Here is a 23,429-nt window from a genome sequence, read left to right as displayed (position 1 = left end):
ACCATTTGAAGGACAAGACTTTTTACCACTTGGTAAAAAAAAAAAAAAAAAAAAAAACCACAGCCAAATGTTAGTATATAATGTTTCTGTGCTATGAACTTTTTACATATAGCCTAGTAACTGGGAATGACATTCTGCATGAGCATTTCAGAATGTTTGTATTATTAGTGGTTCATAAAAAGACCAAACAGCAGTTACCATCTGCACTGAGGGAACGACGAGTTGGGTACCTGACTGTCAAACTCTGATGTATACCGTGAAAATACCTGTTGAACGAGCTATATTTACTGTGCTTTTGGTGCTCTAGACACAGAAGAAAATATCTTCTGTGCTTCAGGAAGCAAATTGTACAACCTTAGAAAGTTCTTGAAAAACAAAAAGCACCAAGTGGAGAGATCGTTTCATCAGAAATGGATGCCAAGGCTTTTTTGTTTATTCACTTTGAAAGCTATGAGAACAAGTCTTCAGATGGAGAGAGGTAACATCAACTTCAAAAAATTTACATCTGTTTTAAATATTTAATTTACTTAATTACAAAAACCCCACAAAGCATCCTTTTTAAGACATTTCAAGGGGAAAAACATTTGGTTTTTTTTTTTTAGTTTATTGCACATACAATTAGATTTTCCTTTGGAAGGCCACATGGAAGACAACTACGTGAGAAAATGTGACTGTAAAGCTAAAAAATTACGAGATACGTCCAGATGAAGCCGCAGTTTGAGAAACTACTTTCAAACCTATTTTTAATGGACTACATTTCAATGTAGTGTTATTGCTCTAAGATTGGTAGAACAATTTTAATTATTATTAAATTCATTATTATGAAAGTCTCCACTTAGGGTATTAACCTCTGCAGGAAACTGGACAAGAAGCTTGCTTTTCACCTTCAAGCAAAAGTTTATATTCTATTCTAGAGACAGAGAAGTCACTAGTTGACAAAAGCACACAGTATGGGTACAGGTTGCTTTTGTCATTACCCATGTGAACACGGCAACCAAATTCGAAGACCACAGCAGTTCAAATACTTAGCTTATTAAAGTGCTGGATACTACCTACGTAAGCGTTTGGGTGTTTTTGTAGACTGCAATTTGACAGCAGACTGACCAGGTGATGGTTTTGGTTTTCTTATATGATATGCTTTCCTTCCCTTCCTTACCTCAATGGATGGTTTGGGGAAAACATCATCCTTGCCGTCGTCTTTGCCTTTTTCAACTGGAACCCATTCTCCATAGACACTATCTGCTTCTTTTTTCCTATGTTGAGACCCAGATGAAACAGGGAACTCCTTTGACAAGCTGACCTGATTTTTTGGTTGTGGTGGTGGTGCTGGTTTTATGCTGGGAGTCTTAAAGAAATAAAAGTAGAAAAAGTTAAAAACAGAAAACACACAATACTCACAGCATGTCTTCAAGAAAAAATTTACTGTGTACACTTCATATTAAGTTTTCATAAAATAGTCATTGTTCTTACTAACATCAAACTGAAAGCCTTTATAACAAATCATTTTAGCACAGCCCTAAAAACACACAAGTGAGCACCAAACTATACCATAAGATGAAACAGATAGAAGCTAAAATTGCTTAAGTTGGCTTCAGCAGCCAAAAATGTGCAAAACCTCACTCTCACAATTAAATCTCTGTGCTTTCCCTCCACCCCATCATAAAAAGAACAATCTTAAATCTGGCACACATGCATTTTGTAATGGAAAACTCCAAAATAAAATATCACATGGCTGTGATATCCACATGATGATAAAAGGCTCTACATTACTATACAGAGAGAAAGCAGTTTTCAACATTTTGTTTTCTAGTTTTTCATTATTTTTTAATAGCAGCATGAATCTCAAAGTAAATTAAGTCTATGAGCTTGTTTTCCTTAGAAAGTATTGCTAATATATTAACAGTCCGCAGAAATCTCTTCTACAGGTTGCTCTTCTAAGAGGCAAACAGAGCTCAGACAGCTCACAACATTGGGTAAACTCCTACTATCAAAGGAACATAGATTGGAAACGGTAATAAGACTGGAATCCAGAAAGAATGGAAAGAATGATACTAAAAGGGTAAAAACTGCGGAAAATAGGCAGAGCAGCCCATAACCACTGAAGAACATTCCTCTTTGGAGCTGGTTAGAATCCCAAGGTTTCCTGAGTTTTGTCATACCGCTTTCTAGTGGTTCAATATAAAATATAAATCTATTTCTACCTTACATCTTATGTAAATATGTATTACTGCTTATTTTGTGTACACCACAAGCTATATATATATATATCGTACTTTATACGCTGCAAAATCAGAGCAGACTTTCACAGGCACAACCCCCCCGCCAAAGATACAACTATAAAAAAAAAAAAAAAAACAAACACCAACCCCAGAAACTAATCCATGCTTCAAAGCATACAAATCCCAGGTGCATTTAAAGAAATGCTCCCTCATTTTATTCCTTCCAACATATTCATATCCAGAAAGAGTCAATACAAGCTCTGACAGAGTCAAAAGCAGTTCCCCCAAGGAGGGGGCTTAATAGGACATTTAGAGCCTCTTAGTAACAGGCAACATCAGTGATCCTCATTCTTAACACAGCATTTACTTCTCTATTGGCTAATCTCAAAACTAACATTACGTTCTTCTCCTTTAGCGAACACTTGAGATCTACTGAAGTAGCAGACATACGAGATTTGGAGTCTGCACAAAGCTGATGGTATCATCTTATTTAGGTGTTATCTATCACCTATTTTAGGTGTTATCTAAACACCTCAAAATGTGTTTAGAATTTTCCTGGGGGGTGGGGGGGGGTGGGTGTTTGTCTTTTAAACAAAAAGCATTTTCCAATTCCAGTGCTGTTTACAAATTCATACTGTATTTTTGCAAATAAAATGTGAAGTAAAACCAATCCTCTTTATATTATTTAAGCTTTAAAAGCGGCAAAGATATTAATGAAAAGAAAAAAAACAACAAACCAGTTTCAATAAAATTATAGGAACTACCAAAATTTCATAGACTGCAGGTAAGTTTTTTATTGTAGCAAGAGTACTTTAACAACATCCCAATGCAATTTCACCAAGATTATCAATCTCTGCTTAATTCCTGTAAAATTACTTGCATTATTTAAAAATAACCACATTTTAAAATATTGACAATTAAAGAAGTACTCACACTTAAATTGAAAAAAATAGGTTTGGGTTCACTGAGCTTAAAAGGATGATTATAGAAAGGACGTTCTTCCTCCTCTTCATCAGAAACATGAGGTTTGTTCACTATCACATCATCTGTGCTTTGAGCAATCTTCTTGCATTTCTAAAAGGAGAAAAAAAAAAGGGGGGAGGACATGACAGCTCTGAATAAACCTGAACCTTCAACCAAAACATACAAAAGAACATTTTTACAAAAATGTTTTTTTCTTCTCTAAAGCAGAAGGTATAATCTGGGTAAATCTTTTAGCGATGCCGTCAATATATACACTTTTGACATTTTACACACATTATCAAACACCTTCCTAGGTTTGCTAGGCACTCATGCAGCAAATAATTTCACAGACATAAAATTTCAGCAGTATACTGTAAAACCTGGTACATACTTCTAGTTGCAGAACGTATGTCTAAGGCTGCAAACATTCCAGAGTAGGAACTGACTGGTTGTTTGGCATCCCACATAACTAGCATATTGCAATCCGACAGAAACTTCACTATAACTCACAAAACTTAAGAATTAATAGTTACGATTCTACGTTCTACTGGTGGTGCAGGGACCTACTCAGAAGCAGTGGCTCCACGAGATCTCAGATTTCTTCTGAAATGTTTTGACGTTGGTCAGGTATGCAAGACACCCCCATTTTATATTCAACAGAAGTTGAATATAAAACATATAGGTGCTATAGGCATATTGCAGTCAAATGAGAAGAGAGCCTCCAGGGAGGGGGAGGCGGGGGGGAGAAAACAAAAAGACGTTCTAGAGAGGCTCAAATATTATGATGAAAAACTGTTTACTGATCATGGTTATCTGCACCGAGTGTTTACCAGTAGCAACTATAACCTAGTCAGCCCAAAATGCATTTGAGAACGTTATAGTCTAGTACATTCCCATTCGTGAAAAGTACATTTAGAAGACATTTGAGGACTTAATATTTAAGGAAATAATACCGGTAAAGCGAAGCCATCATCGGATTTCATTCTAATGCAAGTTCATACTATGTAAATCACATCTGTTTGATTGTTGGCATGTAAGGAGCAAACACGCAGCTCCATCACTAAAAATCAAGACAATTAACGGCACTGCTCTCACCATTCCTTCAAAAAAAAAAAAAAAAAAAAAAAAAAAAAAAAAAAAGAGAGAGATTCCTGCACTCTCCTGTGCTAAGACGCCTCCAAACATTGACTGAAGCACATTCTTCAGGCAACAGGAAAAGCCTGCACTATCTGCAAAGCTAATCAACAAAATGTATTACCTATATTAATTAGGTTGGCTCCCAACTAATTGGAAGCAGTCTGTCCAGTCTGCAGGTTACACTGCAGAGAGGAAAGACAACACAGCTAACTTTACAGGAAGCTGAACAGGCTCCAGAAAGGGTTCTCCTCTTGGGCACACTACCATATAACAATGGCCTAGGCTGCTTCTGCGGCCAATTTTGATTAAATGGAACAGGAACATTGTCCAACAGATTCCCACAGTTGGAAAGGGCAAGGCGGGGGCAGGTTTTAGGCTTCCAGATTAGCACTAGCTACACTGGATCTTGGTCAGGTTACATGAACCACTTAAGATGTCTGCACAGTGTATCTGCACAATCTCAGCTTTTTTACAAACAAGTACTTCTGCTTCCACTAGCCCACGCACAACTAAGAGATTACTTTTCAGCAATTTGACATTGCTTAATTTCAGATGTTATTCCCATCAACAGGTATTTCAGAACTGTCACGCTGATGATGCAATTTAAAAAAAAAAGAAAAACACAAATAAAAAACACCAATCCAAAAGCACTTCCCCGCTCCCCCCTCACTCTATTCCAAATTTTCTCTAGTTTCTGGGGGAAAAAAAACTACAGGGAGATTAACAAATTGAAAAAGATGATATTACTACAGTAAAAGGACAAATAGCAATTTTTTTCCCCACAATCAGAACAAAAACATCCCATTTGTAGAAGTGAACTGCAATGGAACAGAATAGCAGCAGTATTTTTTCTAAAATTATCTTAAGAGTGCGTATTAAAATATACAGAACTATGTGAAGCCGGCACTTGATTTTTGACCCAGAGATAACATTTAACAATGTGAAATTCACTAACTAAAGTAAGGCCATAAATAAATAAAACCACCAGAACCAAAAACTAGAAGTGAAAGCTTTGGTTTTTATTAACAGGACTGCAAGGAAAACTACCAATTTGTACAAAGTTAGAACAGAATCAAAACAAAACAAAAAAAAGGCAAAAGAATTGGATTTCATGTATTTCCACAGAATTAAAATACCTGTTTTGATGACTTAAAAAGAACTGTGTAGAGAATAAGGGCTCAAATCACCAGCCAGCTTACATGCTAACCAAGCACACAGAATGACAGCTTGCCTACAAGTCACAAAACAACAATTTGCTTATTTTCAGGTTTAATACTGTTGTTTTCGCTTACCTCTGTGAGCTCCTTTAGCGTATCTCTTGATGACTTCTGATTGGCTTTGTCGTCTTTCTTTTGAGATAACAAAGGCATCAGGCTTGGTGGTAAGGGAACACCAGACTTAGCACACATGGCCGCTGCATTAGCTTTGGCTATTTCAAGTAGCTGAGCCTTGTCTAAAAAAAATTGTATTTTTTTTTTAAAGAAAAATTATTATTTTTACAGATTCTTGTTTTAATAATAAGCAAGCATTTCTGTCAGACTAAACAAAGTACAAAGACAAAACAAAGATTTTACCCATGCCATGCATTTTTATGTTCTATGAAGATAAATAAAACTGTACTTAGTTTCTCAGGACTTGTTAAAATTTGGTCTACCCAACAGACAAGTGAAACTGCAAATTTAACACAAAGCACGGGAGTCCAAATTACAGCACTCAAAATCATCCAAACCCCAGAAGTTCTTTGCCTATTTTACCTCACTGATTCATTCTAGTATTGGAAATACTACGTCATTTCTATATAGCATAAATTCCAAATTTCTATTCCACTTCTAGCCATCTCTGAAAAGCATTTAAAGGTCTTGAGGAAGTCTCCAAGTCCCCCAGTACGTAGCCTGAAAGCTACTTACAACTAACCAGCAGAGAAATACAAGCAGTGAATAAAATCTGCATTTGCATAAAATACAATTACAAGCAAAACTGTTAATAAAACAGTATTTTGCTTTACTAAGGCAATAAGCACATGTGGCCCTATCACAGAAATAGTAAATGAAAATAAAGTTATGCTTTATTTGATTTGCCAGTTTGCAAATGAGTTACCATTATCTCTGCAAACATAAAAGCTTTATAAAAATCCTGAAAGGACAACATTCCTTTACCTCTTAAGCAGTAAAAGTATCCAGATACAGACTTGCTGCACAATCAAAGCATGAAGGCAGAGTCAAGGATGCTTACTAATTCTCATGTTCTGTACAAAAATACTTCACTGGTAGAGGGGCTTCCATGGTAACTTTATGTTACGGGACTAAAAGGATCAGATCCTGAGGTCCACAAAAGGAGGTTTCCTAACTCACTGCATAAGTGCTCGTCTCCCAAAACCTCCTTTCTCCATATGTAACTTACTACCTAAGGAAACTACAAGGCCTTTCTTTCTCCAATCAGAGAAAAGATGCAGTTCATTAGCATTTTTTATTTTCCAATCAGCTGTGTCTGGGAATACTATCAGAAACAAGTCTCCCTTCCCATTAAATTCTTATCATGGGAAAGAGGCAAGACAGGGTAATGGAAGCAGACAAACAAGCATTACAGCTGACAACAGAGCTAAGACCTCTCCAACTGACACTTACTTTCAAATATTCTTTCATGCCCAATTTGAGCTCAGGAAAACTAGAAATTCCCAAGTTTCTTACAGAATACTTGGCCTTTACTAACCATTACAATAAAGTGTTGCTCGAGGCTGCAACATACTACCTTTGTATAAAAGCTCTATAACAAAGATATAACCTGCTCTGAATACGCTTTCATCCAAATGGTAAGCATTGATTCAGCTTCAATGTAAAAGTTCCTACTGGAAGTCATTGCCTAAAAATAATGCACAAAACGACTTCCAAGAAAATCCTTACGAATGCTACAGAGATTTAAAATAAGACTATATAAACTAACAGTATCACCTAAGCATGGAACTACTGAAAATAAAACTGTCACTCACCCAAGTCTGTAAGACGTTTAGGTGACCTGCTGGAAAATCGTTCTGATGACCTCGACCTACGACGATCAGGTGATCTGCTGTATCTTCGTCTCCCTGAAGATCTTGACCGTCGAAGTCGAATTGGTGACCTACTAGAGCTCCGTCTTCTTCCTCTTGACCTTGATCGCCTTTGACGAATAGGTGTTCGACTCCTGCTCCGTAATCTGAGTGATATTCTACGATCTCTTGAATCTGATCTTCTTCTTCTTCTGTCAGTAGATCTTGATCTATTTCTCTGAGATCTCTTACGCCTGTCTCTTGATAAAGAACGTCGCCTTCTTGATGCTGACCTTGACCTACTCCTCCTTCTGTGCCTTGAACGCGACAACGAGCTAGACCGAGAGCGACGATTAGATTTTGATCTTGATGCTCTTCTCCGTGTTACTGATCTGGAGCGATTCCGTCTAGAGCGAGAGTCTGTATCATACCTCTGGGATCTGCGCTGTGAAGACCTGGAGCGCCTGCTTCTAGACCTTCGTGAAGATTCTTTGTCTGCTGTTTTTTCAACAGATTTGGATCGACTCCGTTGGCGAGCAGCGGACCTGGAGCGCCTACGTCTAGACCTCCGCGAAGACTCTTTGTCTGCTGCTTTTTCAACAGATGTTGATTGACTCCTTTGGCGAGCAGCGGACCTGGAGCGTCTACGTCTAGACCTCCGTGAAGACTCTTTGTCTGCTGTTTTTTCAATAGATGTGGATCTACTCTTCTGGTGAGCAGCAGACCTGGAACGTCTACGTCTAGATCTCCGTGAAGACTCTCCGTCTGCCACTTTTTCAACAGATGTGGATCGACTCTTTTGGCGAGTAAGAGACTTTGAGCGTCTGCTTATAGATCTTCGTGGAGACTCTTTGTCAGATATTTTATCAACAGATTTGGATCTAGATTTTTCACGTTCGGAAGACTCAGAACACCTACTTTCATGTATAAAGGAAGAGTCCTGTTCCTCCGACCTCTCAAGAGGTGTGGAATCCTGTTTATCTTCATCTGCCAAAGAGGGCTCCACATCCTCACCCTCTTCACCAGTGGTAGACCTTGATTCATGATCATCTGACGACGTGGAGTCTCTTCGTTCAGCTGTCAAGGAGGTCTCCACATCATCTGCTTCTTCACCAGTGGTAGACCTCGATTCACGCCCATCAGGGGATGTAGAACGTCTGTGTTCAGTTGTCAAAGAGGGTTCCATGTCCTCTGCTTCTTCACCAGTGGTAGACCTTGACTCGTGATCATCTGATGATGTGGAATCTCTTCGTTCAGCTGTCAAGGAAGGTTCCATATCCTCCACATCTTCACCAGCAGTAGACCTCGACTCATGCTCATCTGAGGATGTGGAATGCCTACGTTCAGCTGTCAGTGAGAGCTCCCGGTCCTCTGCTTCTTCACCAGTGGTTGACCTTGACTCACGTCCATCAGGAGACATGGAGCGTCTATCTTCAGCTGCCAAAGAAGGTTCCAAATCCTCTATTTCTTCACCAGTTGTAGACCTTGACTCACGGTCATCAGAGGATGTGGAATGTCTGCGTTCAGCTGTCAAAGAGGGCTCCCCATCTTCCATATCTTCACCAGCGGTAGACCTTGACTCATGCTCATCAGAAGATGTGGAGTCTCGTCGTTCAGCTGCCAATGAGGGTTCTGCATCCTCTATCTCTTCACCAGTGGTAGACCTTGACTCATGCTCATCAGAAGACACAGAGGATCTACGTTCTGTTGTCAAAGGCTGCTCCAGATACTCTGCTTCTTCACCAATGCTAGATCTTGACTCATGCTCATCAGGGGACATGGAGCGCCTATGTTCAGATGCCAAAGAGGGCTCCCGATCATCCATTTCTTCATCTATAGATTTCTGCTCATGGCCCTCAGGGGACACAGACCTTCTATGTTCAGAAGTCAAAGAGGACTCCAGACCCTCTTCCTCCATGGGAGATTTCAGCTCATGACCTTCCTGATATGAAGATGTGGAATGTCTACGTTCAGATATCAAAGAGGGCTCTAGATCCCCTGTTTCCTCACCAGGGCCAGATTTCACACTGTAGCCATCAGGGGACATGGAGCACCCACTTTCATGCATTAAAGAAGGCATTGCATCATCCGTTTTTTCAGCAGGGATGGATTTCAAGTCACTGCCATCAGGGGACATGGAGGCTCTATCATTTAGCGTCAAAGGTTCAAGACCGCCTACTTTTTCAACAGTGGCGAATCTCAACTCCTGGCCATCAGGGGATGCTGCATGTTCATTTTCAGGTGTTGGAGACAGCTCACCCACATCTGCTTTTCGAATAGGGGTGAATCTTACCTCCTGGCTCTCGAAAGACAAAAGATGGTCATTTTCAGATGTGAAAGAAGAATCCATATCCTCTGTTTTCTCAGCGTGAGTCAATCTTGATTCATACTCTTGAGGGGACAGTGCATGTTCATTTTCATATGTCAGAGAAGGTTCCTCAGCCTCTACTTTTTCAATAGGGCTAGACTGCAGCTCCTGACCTTCAGGGGACATGGCACATTCACCTTCAGACATCAAAGACAGCTCCTGCACCTCTGTTTTTTCAACAACAGTAGACTGCAACTCGTGACTATCAGTGGACATTGAACTTTCACTTTCAGATGATTCAGAATGTTCCTCCATTTCTTCCTTTTCAGCAGGACTGGATCTCAAATCATGGCCTTCAGGGGATACATCATACTCATTTTCAGACAGCAAAGCACACTCCTGCACCTCTGTTTTTTCAGTAAGAGCAGGGAGCAACTCCTGCCCTTCAGGGGACGCAGCGTATTGACTGTCTGACATTAGTGAAGGCTCCTGCACCACCATTTTTTCAGCAAGGGTAGACTGTAATCCTTCGCGTTCAGGGAAGATGGTATATTCACTGTTGGATGTCAGAGAAGGCTCCTGCACCTCTTTTTCAGCAGGGATGGCTGTCATCTCCCGGCCCTCAAGAGATACAGCATATTCATTTTCAGACAGCAGAGAACACTCCTGTACCTCTGTTTTTTCAGCAAGGGAAGATGGCAATTTGTGACCTTCAGAAGACACAGTATATTCATCGTCAGGTACTACAGAAGCCTCCTGCATCTCTACCTTTTCAGGAGAGCTAGATCTCAACTCCTGGCCCTCCCAAGATACAGCATATTCATTTTCAGACATGAGAGCAGGCTCTTGCACTTGTATCTTTTCAACAGGGGGTGACCGCAACTCCTGGCTCTCAATGGACACTGAACATCTGTCTTCAGACATCTGATAAAGTTCCCGTATCTCTGTTTTTTCAGCAGGGGTTGATGTTAACTGCGGGCCATCAAGCCCTATTCTGTATTCATTTCCAGCTATTTGAGAAGGCTCCTCTACCTCAACTTTTTCAAAAGGGGTGGATGTCAACACATGACCATCAGCAGAAACAGAACATCTGCTTTCCAGTACCAGAGGTGTCTCCTGCACTTGTATTTCTTCATCATAAGCAGATCTCAGTTTGTGGCCATCAGGGGATGCAATGCATTTCAGTTCAGATGGCAAAGATGGCTTTTGCACCTCTACTTTTTCAGCAGGGATAGGTGTCAATTCATGACTGTCATGCAACACGAAAAGCCCATCTTCAGGTGTCAAAGAAGTCACTGGGGCCTGCAGTTTTTCAGTAGGTGTGCTTACTGATTCACAAACATCAGCAGACTCAGAGAACCCACCTTCCAGTGGCTTCTGTAACTCCACTTTGTCAACTGCAGTGGATGTCAATTTATAGCCTTCAGGGAAGACAGAACACCTAAGCTCAGATGCCAACGACAGTTCTGCACCTTCTGTTTTCTCAAAGTAATTGTGTCTTGATATATGGCCATCATGGCACACAGGAATTACATTTTTAGACACCAAGAAAGATCCTGTGCCCTCTATTTTTCCAGCAGGCAGGTACCTCGATTCAGGCATTTCAGAAGATTCAGAGCAGTCAACTTCAAGTACTTGTGAAAGTGTCGGACCATCTAAATCTTTGTCAACGGATGATCTGGACTCATGAACAGTTGTGAATGCAACCTCCTGCATTTTTTCAAAAGATGACACTGCAATGATGTCACCCGAGACCTCAACAGGACCACACTCAGATGTTAGGGAAACAGCTGGAGCCTTTACTTTTTCAACAGATAAAGATCTTTGGTCATTTACATCAGGTGACCTGAAAGACCCACCTTCAGGCATCAATGGAAACTCATTTATTTGTGGAGCAAAGCTGGATCCTGACTCATGTCCGTCAGGAGACCTGAAGCATCCACTGTCAGAAACCAGAGAAGGCTCATGCATCTGTCCCTTTTCAATAGGCAAGGAGGATGATTCAGAGACATCAGGGAACACAGAGCGTGTAACTTCAGGTGCCTGAAAAGATTTTTGAGCCTCTACTGTTTCAAATGGTAGTGACCTTGACTCAGGGCTGTCAGCCAACTTGGAAGATTCACTTTCAGGTACTTGCAAAAAATTCTGAAGCTCTTGTTTTTCACCGGGGATATGTCTCAATTCATGACCCTCGGACAAGTCAGACGGTACACTTTCAGACATCAGAGAAGATCCCTGAACCTCTATTCTTCCAGATGATGAGGAGATTGTCTTGTAATCATCAGAAGATACAGAGCATCCACTTTGAAGTGTCAGAAGAGGCTCTGGACCCTCTATTTCTTTGAGAGAGGTAGATCTTGACTCATTTTCATGGGATGCAAAGTGCTGAAATTGCATTACCAAAGAAGTTTCTGGATCTCCACTTTTTTCGACAGATGATGATCTTGACTTGGATGTGGAGTATGTAAGTTCAGGTAGTGATGAAGACTCCAGAGACACTGCTTTTTCCGCTGATCCATTTTCAGATGTCACAGGAAGCTCTGAAACCTGTGTTTCTTCCACAGGCACGGATCTCAGTTCCTGTTCATCTGGGGTTTTGGAGCTATCAAGTTCAGACATCACAGAAGGCTGCAGACCCACCGTTTTTTCAACAGATGAGGAACTTTTCTCAAGACTATCAAAAGTTTGGGAAAATCCACTTTCAGATGCTGGCGGCAGCTCTGGGCCATTTATTCCTTCAACAGACAAAGCTACTGATGTGGGACCATTAGAGGATTTAGAGCTGCCTTCACTTGCAACAGAAGGTTCAGGAACATCTACTTTATCAGGACATTTGGTTGACTCTGTGAGTTCAGAGGAGTCCACATGCTTGCTACTGCACTTTACTGAGGATAACTTATTCTCTCTTTTTTCTATAGACTTGGACCTTGACTTAACACTATCAGAGGACTTGGACCGTTTCCGTTTGGATTTTTTTGAAGACTCCTTGCGTTTTTTTTCAACAGACCTAGACCTAGACTTGTAACGTTCAGAAGATTTTGATCGGCGACGCTTAGATTTTCGTGATGACTCCTTCTTTTTTTCCACTGATTTGGATCTAGACTTGTAACGGTCAGAAGACTTTGAGCGCTGACGTTTAGACTTTCGCGATGATTGCTTTCGATCTCTTTTTTCTACTGATCTGGATCTAGACTTGTACCGGTCAGAGGACTTTGAGCGCTGACGTTTAGACCTCCGCAGAGATGCCTTCCGACCTCTCTTCTCTACAGATCTTGACCTAGATTTCGAACGATCGGAGGAACCAGACCCTCTATGTCTGAACCTCCATGAGTATTCTTTGCCCCCTCTCTTTTCTGAAGACCTGGATCTTGATTTAGAACGGTCAGAGGACCTGGAACGTCTGCGGCGGGATCTCCAGGAGGACAACCTGCTCCCCCTCTTTTCCACTGACCGTGATTTAGACCTGTAGCGGTCAGAAGACCTGGAACGTCGGCGCCCAGACCTTCGGGAGGACAGTCTCTTTTCCACTGACCGTGATTTAGACCTGTAGCGGTCAGAAGACCTGGAACGTCGGCGCCCAGACCTTCGAGAGGACAGTCGCTTTTCCACTGACCTGGACTTAGACCTGTAGCGGTCAGAAGACCTGGAACGTCGGCGCCCAGACCTTCGAGAGGACAGTCGCTTTTCCACTGACCTGGACTTAGACCTGTAGCGGTCAGAAGACCTGGAACGTCGGCGCCCAGACCTTCGAGAGGACAGTCGCTTTTCCACTGACCTGGACTTGGACCTGTAGCGGTCAGAAGACCTGGAACGTCTACGTCTGGACCTTCGGGAGGACAGGCGTTTTTCCACTGATCTGGATTTAGACCTGTAGTGGTCAGACGACCTGGAACGTCTACGTCTGGACCTCCCTCTCTTTTCTGCTGATCTGGACTTAGACCTGTAACGGTCAGATGACCTGGAACGTCTGCGCCTGGACCTCCGGGAAGACACTCTTCTCTCTCTCTTCTCCACAGATCTGGATCTAGATTTGGAATGTTTTTTTCTGGAATCTGAATGGTTTCTGCTCCTAGAACGTGCTCTTTTAGAGGTCAAACGCCTGGAAGTAGAACGTGACCTTGATTTTTTCTTCCGCTTCCTAGACCTGGACTGAGACTTGGAGCGACTCCTTTTTTGTTTCTTTGCATCATGCTTTTTATCACTGCTTCTATGGCTGCTTTTTTCCATAACTTTCTCAAGTCTCATCAGAGTCTCCTTCATCCGTGCCGCCACATCAGGTTGCACATCGGATGTTTCTGAATCTCTTTTCTCTGACTCCTGTTCTGGAGTGGCTTCTTTGACAGCCTCAGCCGGTGGAATGACTTCTGACTGACTTGCCTCTGCCGCAAGTACTGGAACTGCTTCTGTAACGGTCTCAGGTACTGGAACTGCTTCCAAATCTTTTGTCTCTGCCTCCAACCCTCCATCTGCTTCTGCATCTTTCAGCCCTACAACAGTCTCAGGAAGAGGTGCAGTTTCCAAATCTTCTGTTTCTGCAATGTGAGCTGGAGCTGCTTCCAACTGTTTTGTGTCTCCAATTATTTCGAATTCAGGAGTCCCTGCTGAATCTTTTTCATCTGCTGCATGTGAAGAACTAAAAACTGTTTCTGCTATTAAAGGCTCAGATGCTTGAATTTGCTCTGCATCTTTCTTCTCAACCAGTATCTCACATTCAAGAGCTTGACCTGGAACATTCACATCCTCCATCTGTTGACCCTGCACTCCTTCTGCATATTGTACTTCTGCTGCCACTTCATGTTCCGGCATTGCTTCCATATCTTTCATGTCCCCTGTTTTTGGAACTGGTTCAGAAGATCTCATTTCAGCAGCACTCAAGACTTCTGGTGCCTCTTCTGTGCTCTCCCATTCTGCAGCAGGTTTTGCTTCTAGTACTACTTGCAGATGCTCTTGTTTTTCAGTGTGAAAAGATTCTGGAACAGCTTCTGAAGCATCCTCTAAAACATTCACCACCCCAACGTTTCCAAACTTCTGGGAAGCTTCCAAACCTTGGATATCCATGTGTACCTCAGGCTCTTCAACTGCTTCAGAACCTTTCACCTCTACTGTCGCAGACTCTTTCATACTTTCCAACAACCTCAATTCTCTAGTTTCTGATGCTGGCTCCAAATATTTTGCTTTCATTACTTTCTCTGTTTCTGAAGCTTCTTCCAAAACTTTTACATTACTAAGTGAGGGCTCAGTTTTTTGCATGCCTGTCCTCCTTGTTGCAATTATATACTCAACAGTAGGTCCCTGAGTTCTCACATCTGTCAAAATCTGAGATTCTAAAGTTCCTTTCAAGTTTCTCACTTCTGTCACTATTTCTGATGCCATAGCTTTTTCTTCCACTCTGGGCAAAGACTCTAATACTGCTTGTGAATGACCTACTGTTTGTTCCCGTACAGATTTTGAACTTGCTTCAGATCCCACAACCATTTCCAAATTTTTCATCTGTGTTAAGTGTGAAGTTTTTGATCTCGCTTCCACATCTTTCACCTCTGCAACTTCCGACAAGTTGCCTAAACCTCTCACTTCTACAGTGGCAGAACTGGTAGCTGGTTCAGAATCCTTTATGTCCCCCACCACCTCAGTTTGTGAGGTTCCCGTATGTGTCATGACCTGAGAATGCGAAACGATGGAATTCCCTGTTCTGCTTGCACCAAGGGGTTCTACAACTGTTTCTGCTGTGGTTTTCAAATGTACCATTCCTGCTAATGTCTCAGACTCTTTAACTGGTTCCATGCTTACAGATGCAACCACAGATTCAAGAGTCCTTTCTGTTACTGCTACAGGCCCTATAGTTGTTTCCAAACTTTTCATTGGTCTCGCAGATCCAATGGCTCGGTGACTGGCCTCCGAGCCTGCTTCTACTCCTGCCATACTACCTAGATTTATTTCTGAACCTTTTGACACCGCTGTTGAATCTAGTGTGGCTGCTAAGCCTCTAGCTACAGACCTACAAAGCACAGATTCTTCTGAAGCTTTCACACCTTCCATTTGCAAAGATAGGGAAATTGCTTCCAAACCTCTCACATTTGATTCACTCTCAGATCTTAATACTCTCAGTTCCTCTGGTTGCCTCAGTAACGAAGTACCTTCTGAATCTTTTGACTCTGTTACAGCTACAGGCTTGAGAGTAGGTCCTGAAATTTTTGAAGTATTAGTATTTTCCAGCTGCAGAGTAGCTTGGCTTGTTTCTCGACCTTTTACTCCTGTTAGTGCTGTAGCTTCCACAGTTGCTCGTGGACCTTTAAAACCCTCCACCATCTGGATTTCTGGAGTTGTTTGGGGAACGAAGGTCTGCACAACCGCTACAGGTTCTTGAGTTGCTCTTAAACCTTTTGCATCTGCAGCCACATTTACATCTGTTAATTCCGCTGGAAGTGCAGATTGCTGGATTCTATCCACACTTCTTGTTTCTGTCAAGACTTGAGGTTGTAGGAACACTCCTGAGGCATTCAGCACTGTTGCAGGGTCAGTGGTACCTTCCACATCTTTGACTACTTCAACTTGCAGACATTCTTGAGCCTCTTTGACTGAGCTAGAGCCTCTAGCTAGTTCAATACCCTTCACTTCTGTAACAGCTCCTGATCCCAGGAGTATTTTGGCACTTTTTATTTCCACCTGGGTCACAGCAGTCGCTGCAGGTATTTTAAAAGGATGTTGCAAAGACACATCTGCCTTCAAGACACTTGAACCCTCCATGGGGCTGCACTGTGTCACTCTCAGATGATCAGATATAACTGAGGGCTTCGCACCCCCTAATTCCAACGATCTTTCCACATTTTTCACATTTCCCATATGCAGAGATTCTTCAGTTGCTTCTGGAATTTTCACTTCTTCCACGGCAACAGGCACGTGAGCTACGTTCACAGTATTCAGACCCACCTGATTTGCAGGAATTGTTGTGACATCACTTGCCAAAGACACAGATTCTGCAGCTGCTTCTAACTCTTTTGCTCCCGCCTGTGCCATAGATTGTAGAGATGCTTCTGAATATTCCAACACCTCCATAGTCTCAGACTCAAGAACTGTATCCAAAGCTCTTACTTCCCCAGTGCCTTTAGATTCCAGAATAACTTCTGAAACTTTTAGTGCTTCTATTACCTCTGAAGCTACAGTTGCTGACGAATCTTTCTGAATTTCAGTTTTATTGGCAACTCCCAATGGGATGCTAGACGAAGTATCATGTCCAGTATCAACAAGAACATCCTTTTCACTTGCATGAATAGCTATAGGATAAATAGATTCATGAGACTGTTTAATTTGTTCTTCTCTAGTGCAAATTCTAGTTTGAGTTATACTAGTATTTTCTGGGATAACAGACTGGCTGCCTTCTATATTAAATGGAGGATTTGTTGCACACAAAGTCCCCTTCTCACTTCCAAGATTTTCTGTAGATTGCTGAGAATCAGTTATTGAATGAGACGTAAGTCCTAGAGCTTGCCTATCAAGCTCCCCACTGGCTTTTAAGCACAGTTCTTCTGGTTGCATGTGGACAGACAGATTTGCATCTCCAGATCCTCCATGCTGTACACTCAACTTGGAGCTTGATTTCTCTGGCATCAACTGAGAAGCAGGCTGCAAGTCTGCATGATCTCCATGACGTGTGCTCAACTTCGACTCCTTTGGCTGCTTTTTATGCTTTTTCTCTTTCTTCCTTTTCTTCTTCTTTTTCTTCTTCTTCTTACTTTTGTGCTTCTTGTTCTTCTTGGATTTTTTCCTAGGAATTTCATCTTCACCAGTGGAGCTTCTTTTTGTAGACTGAGTACTATTTTTCACAGTATTTTTGTCTACATCTAGAAAAAATGATATATTCCTTGTAAATGTTATTAAAACTACGTTTTAAAAATTCTCTTAGACCAGTGACCAAGTACACAGACAGAGGTACAAAAAATTCAGACTTGAAACCCATGCCTTCCTCACTAAACTATCTTACACAAATAGCCCACACTGCCCTTTCAGCCCTCTCACCCTTCCTCTCAGGAGTCACTTTAAATAAAAATAAGCCAATTTTTCTCAAAAGGTTAATAAATCTTCTTGGTCAGTAATGCAGGTCCAGTGGGAACATCACTCGTTCCAGGAAGTACGTGGATGTAATTCCACCTATATTCAACTGGGTAGTGCATTCTTCCAGGAGGCTGGAAATGTGCTTTAAAACTACACAAAGCTGCACACAGAAGTGAAACAAGAAATCCCATTTTCCAGGTAAATTATCTAAGTAGTGCTATGCTTATTGTACAAAATGTGATCAGCCCATTATCCTCTACTATGCTTTAACCTGTGAGTGAGCCCAGTACTACTAGTGCGTCAGAAATTATCGAAGCATATTTACTGATTAAGTTCCTCACAGACTAAGTTCTTCAAGCAAATTTGGGGAAACAGCATCTACTTCCCCAATCCCAAAAAAACTTGAAGGCATCATAGGCCACCAGCTGCTCAGACTGGACTGCAGTTGCCACAAGCAATTGCAGACCTCCAAATACCTAATTGAATTTTTGCTTCAAACAAGAAAGTAAAAAATAAATTCGGGTGACTGCAGAGACAAGCAATCACTGAGGGGGAAAGAAAAGATGATGACTAATGTTTCAATCACCTTCTTTTAATTCTATACCTCATTTCCCTCTGCATTTAACCCCTGTTAGGTTCTTGCCCTTCTTTGGATCTAGTGCTATGTTTTCATGAGAAATGCATTTCTATTAAAAACAATTTGTTATAATTTCTCTTAAACGTGAACTATATATCAAGTGTGCTTGCATGTTATCCTCAATGATTATTTACACTGGCCAGTGCAACAATATGCATTCTCCAATTATAATCTGGCTGTGATCACAAAGCATACTCTTTCAAGTATCTTAAAACAATACAAAATCATTCATAAACTCTTGGTAATTGCAATACTATTAAATGAACGTGACTTTAGATTCCATAAACAAGTATCTTAGACAGTTTTAAGCACATACATTTACGTAGAATAAACACTTTAACAAAAAATAGTGTTTCCACCAACACTCTTGTGAATGCAATGAAAAGGATAATGAAGCAGAGTCAAATGACCTTTTCTACACTGCTTTTTCAGATAATCTCTGTTGTCCAACAGCAATGTTAACTCCTTTCCAGATATGAACAGTGGGAAGGTTTACCATAGGTTAAGTTCATTAACTTCCAGGTTAATAAGTCTCATTTATTACCATGTTAGCTCGCCTCATTCTTCCACGATAGAAAAACAAAAATAAAAAAAAACAGATGCCAGCCTAAAGTGCTGCTTGTACAGCATAACTGAACGACTGTTGAAAGTGCAAGGTAAACAAGCCACTGTGCATAAAAGAAAGAAGAGGCAATTCCAAAACCTTGCAAAAAAAGAATCTCTGAAATAAACAATTTCCTACACTGCCTCCTAAAAAAAAAGACAAATCACTCTAGAACTATACTTACCAAGCACATCGCAGTCACCTATGTTTCAACTCCGAAAAATTAGAAATGCAATAATTAGAGCCTTTATGTCACTAACTCTCCTGATACAGAAATCTTACAGAAAGGACTAGTCCCTTGAGAAGGGATACTCATGCAACTCTTTGGAATAATAACTCTACTAATTTACTGAAGTTATGAGATTGTTACACAAAAATTTCTTAACCTTTGGAAGATTGCAATCTGAGTATCTACATTTTAAAGGTAAGTGCATTATTCAACAACCAAACACCTTACTCTGACAGAAGAGATAATCATACAGTTCTGAATTCTAATAAATGATTTTTAGGAATAATCTTGTAAACCAATCCAAAACAACACAACAAACAATGCTTCTACCCATCAGTACTATCTTTGTTAGTAAGAACTGCTCATTGAGACCCTGGAGTAGATAAATACAGAATAAAGCACAATTATATCTAGAGAAAAATTATTTATACATTTTAGCATTATTGTAATGGAGAGAAAAGAAAGTAACTTTTTCACACACTAAGCAATGCTTTCATATAATAACCAGCTTCAATTTTTAAGTTATGTATTTCTCCGTCCATCTACGGTTGCAGATGACAGTAGGAAAAAAAAATACAAAACTTAACAAACATTACAATAAACATACAACTTTTCAGACGAAGCTCGGTGAGAGGAGCAGTACCAAAAAGTATTTTTCATCTCTGTAAAACTGATTAAATTTTAAGCACTACAACAAGCCTCTGAAACAACGTACTTGCCAAATGTGTTTTCATTTACCTGATTTGCACTGCAGCTCTGTATCAAGGGCTCCAGAGAGCACTTCCTCTATTTTCTGCACTATCTGATCATTCTGACGACTCCCAGCACCAGCACCAGTGTCATCTGAAGGATTGGCTTGCTCAGCTGGGATTGTGTCACCATTGGGCTGGCCTTCTACCTTTCCACTAACCAAAAAAAATATCAACATAATACAAGCAAATTTGAGCCTTTTTTGACTTTTTTTTTTTAAATTCATAAGCATTTATTATACTCAACCCTTCAAAACAGTATTTTAGCCTCCTGAAGAAGCCATGCTGTTAGTGAAACATCTACCTATTGATTAGCTTCCACTTAATCACAACAGAAGACGTTGTGATAACTGAGTATCAGGCACAAGGGAGGAAAACATGTTCTCGAATATGCCACACTCCCCGTACTTTTATGTAAGAAGTTGTATAGGCTCCCCTCACAAAATAAGCACCCATCACTCACTTTTCTCCATCAGACTTTGCTTACTTTGCGAGATAAGACTGGGGAAAAAAAAAACTAAGCGAGCTTAAATGTAGCAAGATCAGTTAAGATGAATCGCCCAAGACGCTCCCCCGTTCCCCTCTTACCCCGACACAAGGGACCAACGCCGAAAACGGGGGCGCGCTGGCCAGCCAACAAGGCGTGCGAAAGCCCGCCCCTCCGCCCTCCTTCTCCCCTCCCCTCCCCCCCCTTCCCTCCCTTCCCGCCGTGTTTTCGCTCAAGGCGCTCGCAAGGGCGCGAGCCCCCGGGGCCCCGACATGTTGACGCCGAAACGACCCGCCAGGTGCCCCAGGCCGCGGCCCGCCTCCCTCCGGCCCTTCCCCTCCTCTCCCCGCGCGGTAGGCCCCGGCTGCGCCGCCTCGCCCCAGGCAGGCTCGTTTACCCGTCGTGCTGCTGCTGCTCTTCCTGGATCTCCCGGAATTTGCTAACCACGAAGGACCGAAAAATCTGCTCGATATTAGTCGCCATGACAGCCCTGCGGCATCGGCGGCCCGCGGCCCCCACTTCCCCCGCCGCCGCGCTCCGCTTTCCCTTCCTGCCCAGACGCGAGGCCTCCAATATCCCACAAGGCACCGCAGCAACCAGAGGCCGAGGGCCCGTGCTGACGTCCTCGCTATACGCCCTCTCGCGATTGGCTGCCCTCTACCGGATGACGTCGCAGGACGACAGCGGGGGGGGGGAGGGGGGGGAAGGGGGCGCTCTAGCCCCCAGCAAAAGCCATAGAGCGCCAGCACCCGTCTGGCTTCCGGGGGGAGGGGGGGGGCGACGTCTCGTGTCTCGGCTCCCCCTCCCCCTTCCCCCCCGCCGGCGCGCGCGGCGCCGCCATGTTGTTGCGCTCACCCCCCCACACACACCCCGCCGGCCGCGCGCGCCTCCCGGCGGCTGCCTACCCGCCCCGCCGCGACCGGCAAAGCGCCGGAGGGCCGCCCTGCCCCCTCCCTCCCCGCCCCCCACACCGGATGAAACCGTTAACTGCCGTTGTGCCCCTACACCGACACCACCCTCCCCCGCCCCGCCGCTGCGCCGTTCTCGGCCCTTCTCGCGCCCCGTACACCGAAACGCTGCGCCTCACCACCACCCCTCCACCCCCCCGGGGAGACGGGAGAGGGGGGGGAGTCGGTGGAGGGCACCATGGTGGCCGGTCACCGCCAGTCCCTGCGGCCCTGTCCCCGTCCCCGCCACACACACACACACACACGCCCCCCTCACACAACCCTTTCCCCCCCTCCCCACCCCCCGCGATCGCGTCCGTCTCCAGCGCGGCCCGCGGCCGTCCGGGCCTCCGCGGAGAAGCCCCGGCGGCCGGCACTCACCTCACCGAGGGCCGGAGCGGCGGCGGCGGCGGTGTGGGGGCCATGGTGGGCTGAAGCGTGCGGCTGTGCGTGTCGGCGGGCTCGGGGCCGGTGGGGGTGGGCGGGAGCGATGCCATTGGTCTCCATGGAGCGGGGCCTCCGCCGCCCCGTGTGTGCCGAGCCGAGCGCGGGCGGGCAGCGCCTAGCAGGGGGGCCTGCCCGCAGCCGAGTGCTGCATCACCGGGCCCGGCGCGGCGCGGCGCTGCCCTCACTCACCGAGCGGCGGCTCCATGCGAACGGCGCCCTCCCCCTCCACCTCCGCCCGCCCCGGCAGCCAGGCGGCCCGGCGGTGACACGCACCATGTGCTCCGGGGGGCTGGCGGCGGGGACGGGGCGAGGTGGGAGAAAAATGGGGAAGAAAAAAAAAAGGGAGGGGGGGGGAACAAAGGAAAGAGAAGGGAAATGCCGCCGCCAATAAAATAAATTACACCTGAGGGGAAAAAATCAGTTTGTCCCGAGTACCGTCCCCTTTGTGCTGCCCCAAAACAGATTCACAACTCTATACGTGTCTAAATATGACTTTGTCGTCTCCGGTCCTGTAAAAATGGAATGACCCTACAGCTGGAAGGCTCTTCCCCCCCATAAAGCAGAATAATCCTATAGCTGGGAGGCTCTTCCCCCACCCCCATTTAGTTTCTTCTGGTGGCATGAAGTAGTAACTTAGGGATGGGTTAGCTGACCTGCAATAAATGTAAAATGCCTCAAAATCTATGTACAGCCATTTAATTGCTGCCAGGGTCTTTATTTGCAATGTTGGCCTCAAGTTCAATGTGGCAAGACCTTTTAAAAGCAGCATTTGTCCTTTACTGTGTGTTGCTGGGAGGCGGCCTGCCTTAATACTAACTCTGCAAAAATAATGGAATTGATACTTGTATCAATTTTCTTACTTTTATATCACAGTGGATTTATTATAATAGAAAGTTATATTTAAGAGGCCCTTTTACAAAGAACCTGTACCTTCCGTGCCACACCAACACTGGTATAATGTAGATCTTACCAGTATATAATTTCTGGTATTCGGTGAGCTAAAGATTGAAAACGTTTCACTTGAACAATTTCAGACATACTTTGATTCCCCTGATGCAAATGGCCTTGCCTAGACCAGGCACGCTTTTACCCAAATAGAAGTAGCGATACCCTACACAGGCATAAGGTCACTAGTGGGGGACTGGCCGTAACAATGAAGCCGCAAAGGTTTTCAGCACGATGAGATCGTAACTCACCCCTTCCCAGCAAAAACAGCTGTACTCAAGAGAACAGCAGGTTTGACTGGCGTAACTTAACCTATGTTAGGGGCTTCAGGCCAAAAAAGAGCCGTTCCAGGCAGGGATCACAACTCCGATGCCAGCCAAGGGGAGGCCGCACCATGGACCTCTGCACCCTCAGGGAAGGGACCCCTTCCAGCTGCAGTTATTCATTCAAAGTAGCTTAACTACACTGATATCCCCAACACTGTAGGCCTCCATCTATACAAGTAAAATCGTGAAGAAAGGTACAAAAAAAAAGAAAAAAAAAAAGCCAGGGAAGGATTTTAGTGCGTGCTGCACATTTTGCTCTGGTTCCCTAAAAATGAGCACAGACAAAGTAAAAACTATGAAAATCACCGTTTACAGAAATGAGTCTCTGCGGGAAAATAACTATTCCTGCTCTTCCTTCCC

General features: G+C 43.4%; 1 protein-coding gene across 6 annotated transcripts in view; it reads right to left on the bottom strand.

Moving 5' to 3' along the window:
- The window catches only part of SON (SON DNA and RNA binding protein), a 40,327-nt gene extending 17,977 nt beyond the window's left edge, over nucleotides 1-22,350 (bottom strand). For 5 of the 6 annotated variants that reach the window (XR_012589091.1, XR_012589092.1, XR_012589093.1 and 2 more), the window contains exons 1-6: nucleotides 21,733-22,350; nucleotides 19,907-20,073; nucleotides 7,306-17,487; nucleotides 5,612-5,772; nucleotides 3,153-3,293; nucleotides 1,157-1,345 (exon numbers count right to left, since the gene is read on the bottom strand). Coding sequence is in view for 3 of the 6 variants with exons in the window: in XM_074601270.1 (XP_074457371.1) it covers nucleotides 1,157-1,345; nucleotides 3,153-3,293; nucleotides 5,612-5,772; nucleotides 7,306-17,487; nucleotides 19,907-20,073; nucleotides 21,733-21,848 (10,956 nt within the window). In the remaining 3 variants the exon portion in view is untranslated. Of the gene's footprint in view, nucleotides 1-1,156; nucleotides 1,346-3,152; nucleotides 3,294-5,611; nucleotides 5,773-7,305; nucleotides 17,488-19,906; nucleotides 20,074-20,801; nucleotides 20,992-21,732 lie in introns of those variants that run through there. The other variant, XM_074601280.1, reaches the window with a different exon arrangement.
- Nucleotides 22,351-23,429: the final 1,079 nt, after the last annotated feature.

The sequence above is a fragment of the Larus michahellis genome, chromosome 1 (assembly GCF_964199755.1).
Source record: "Larus michahellis chromosome 1, bLarMic1.1, whole genome shotgun sequence".
Taxonomy (NCBI): Eukaryota; Metazoa; Chordata; class Aves; order Charadriiformes; family Laridae; genus Larus; species Larus michahellis.
Note: the sequence above shows the minus strand (reverse complement) of the source record. Positions and strands in the feature narration are given on the sequence as shown.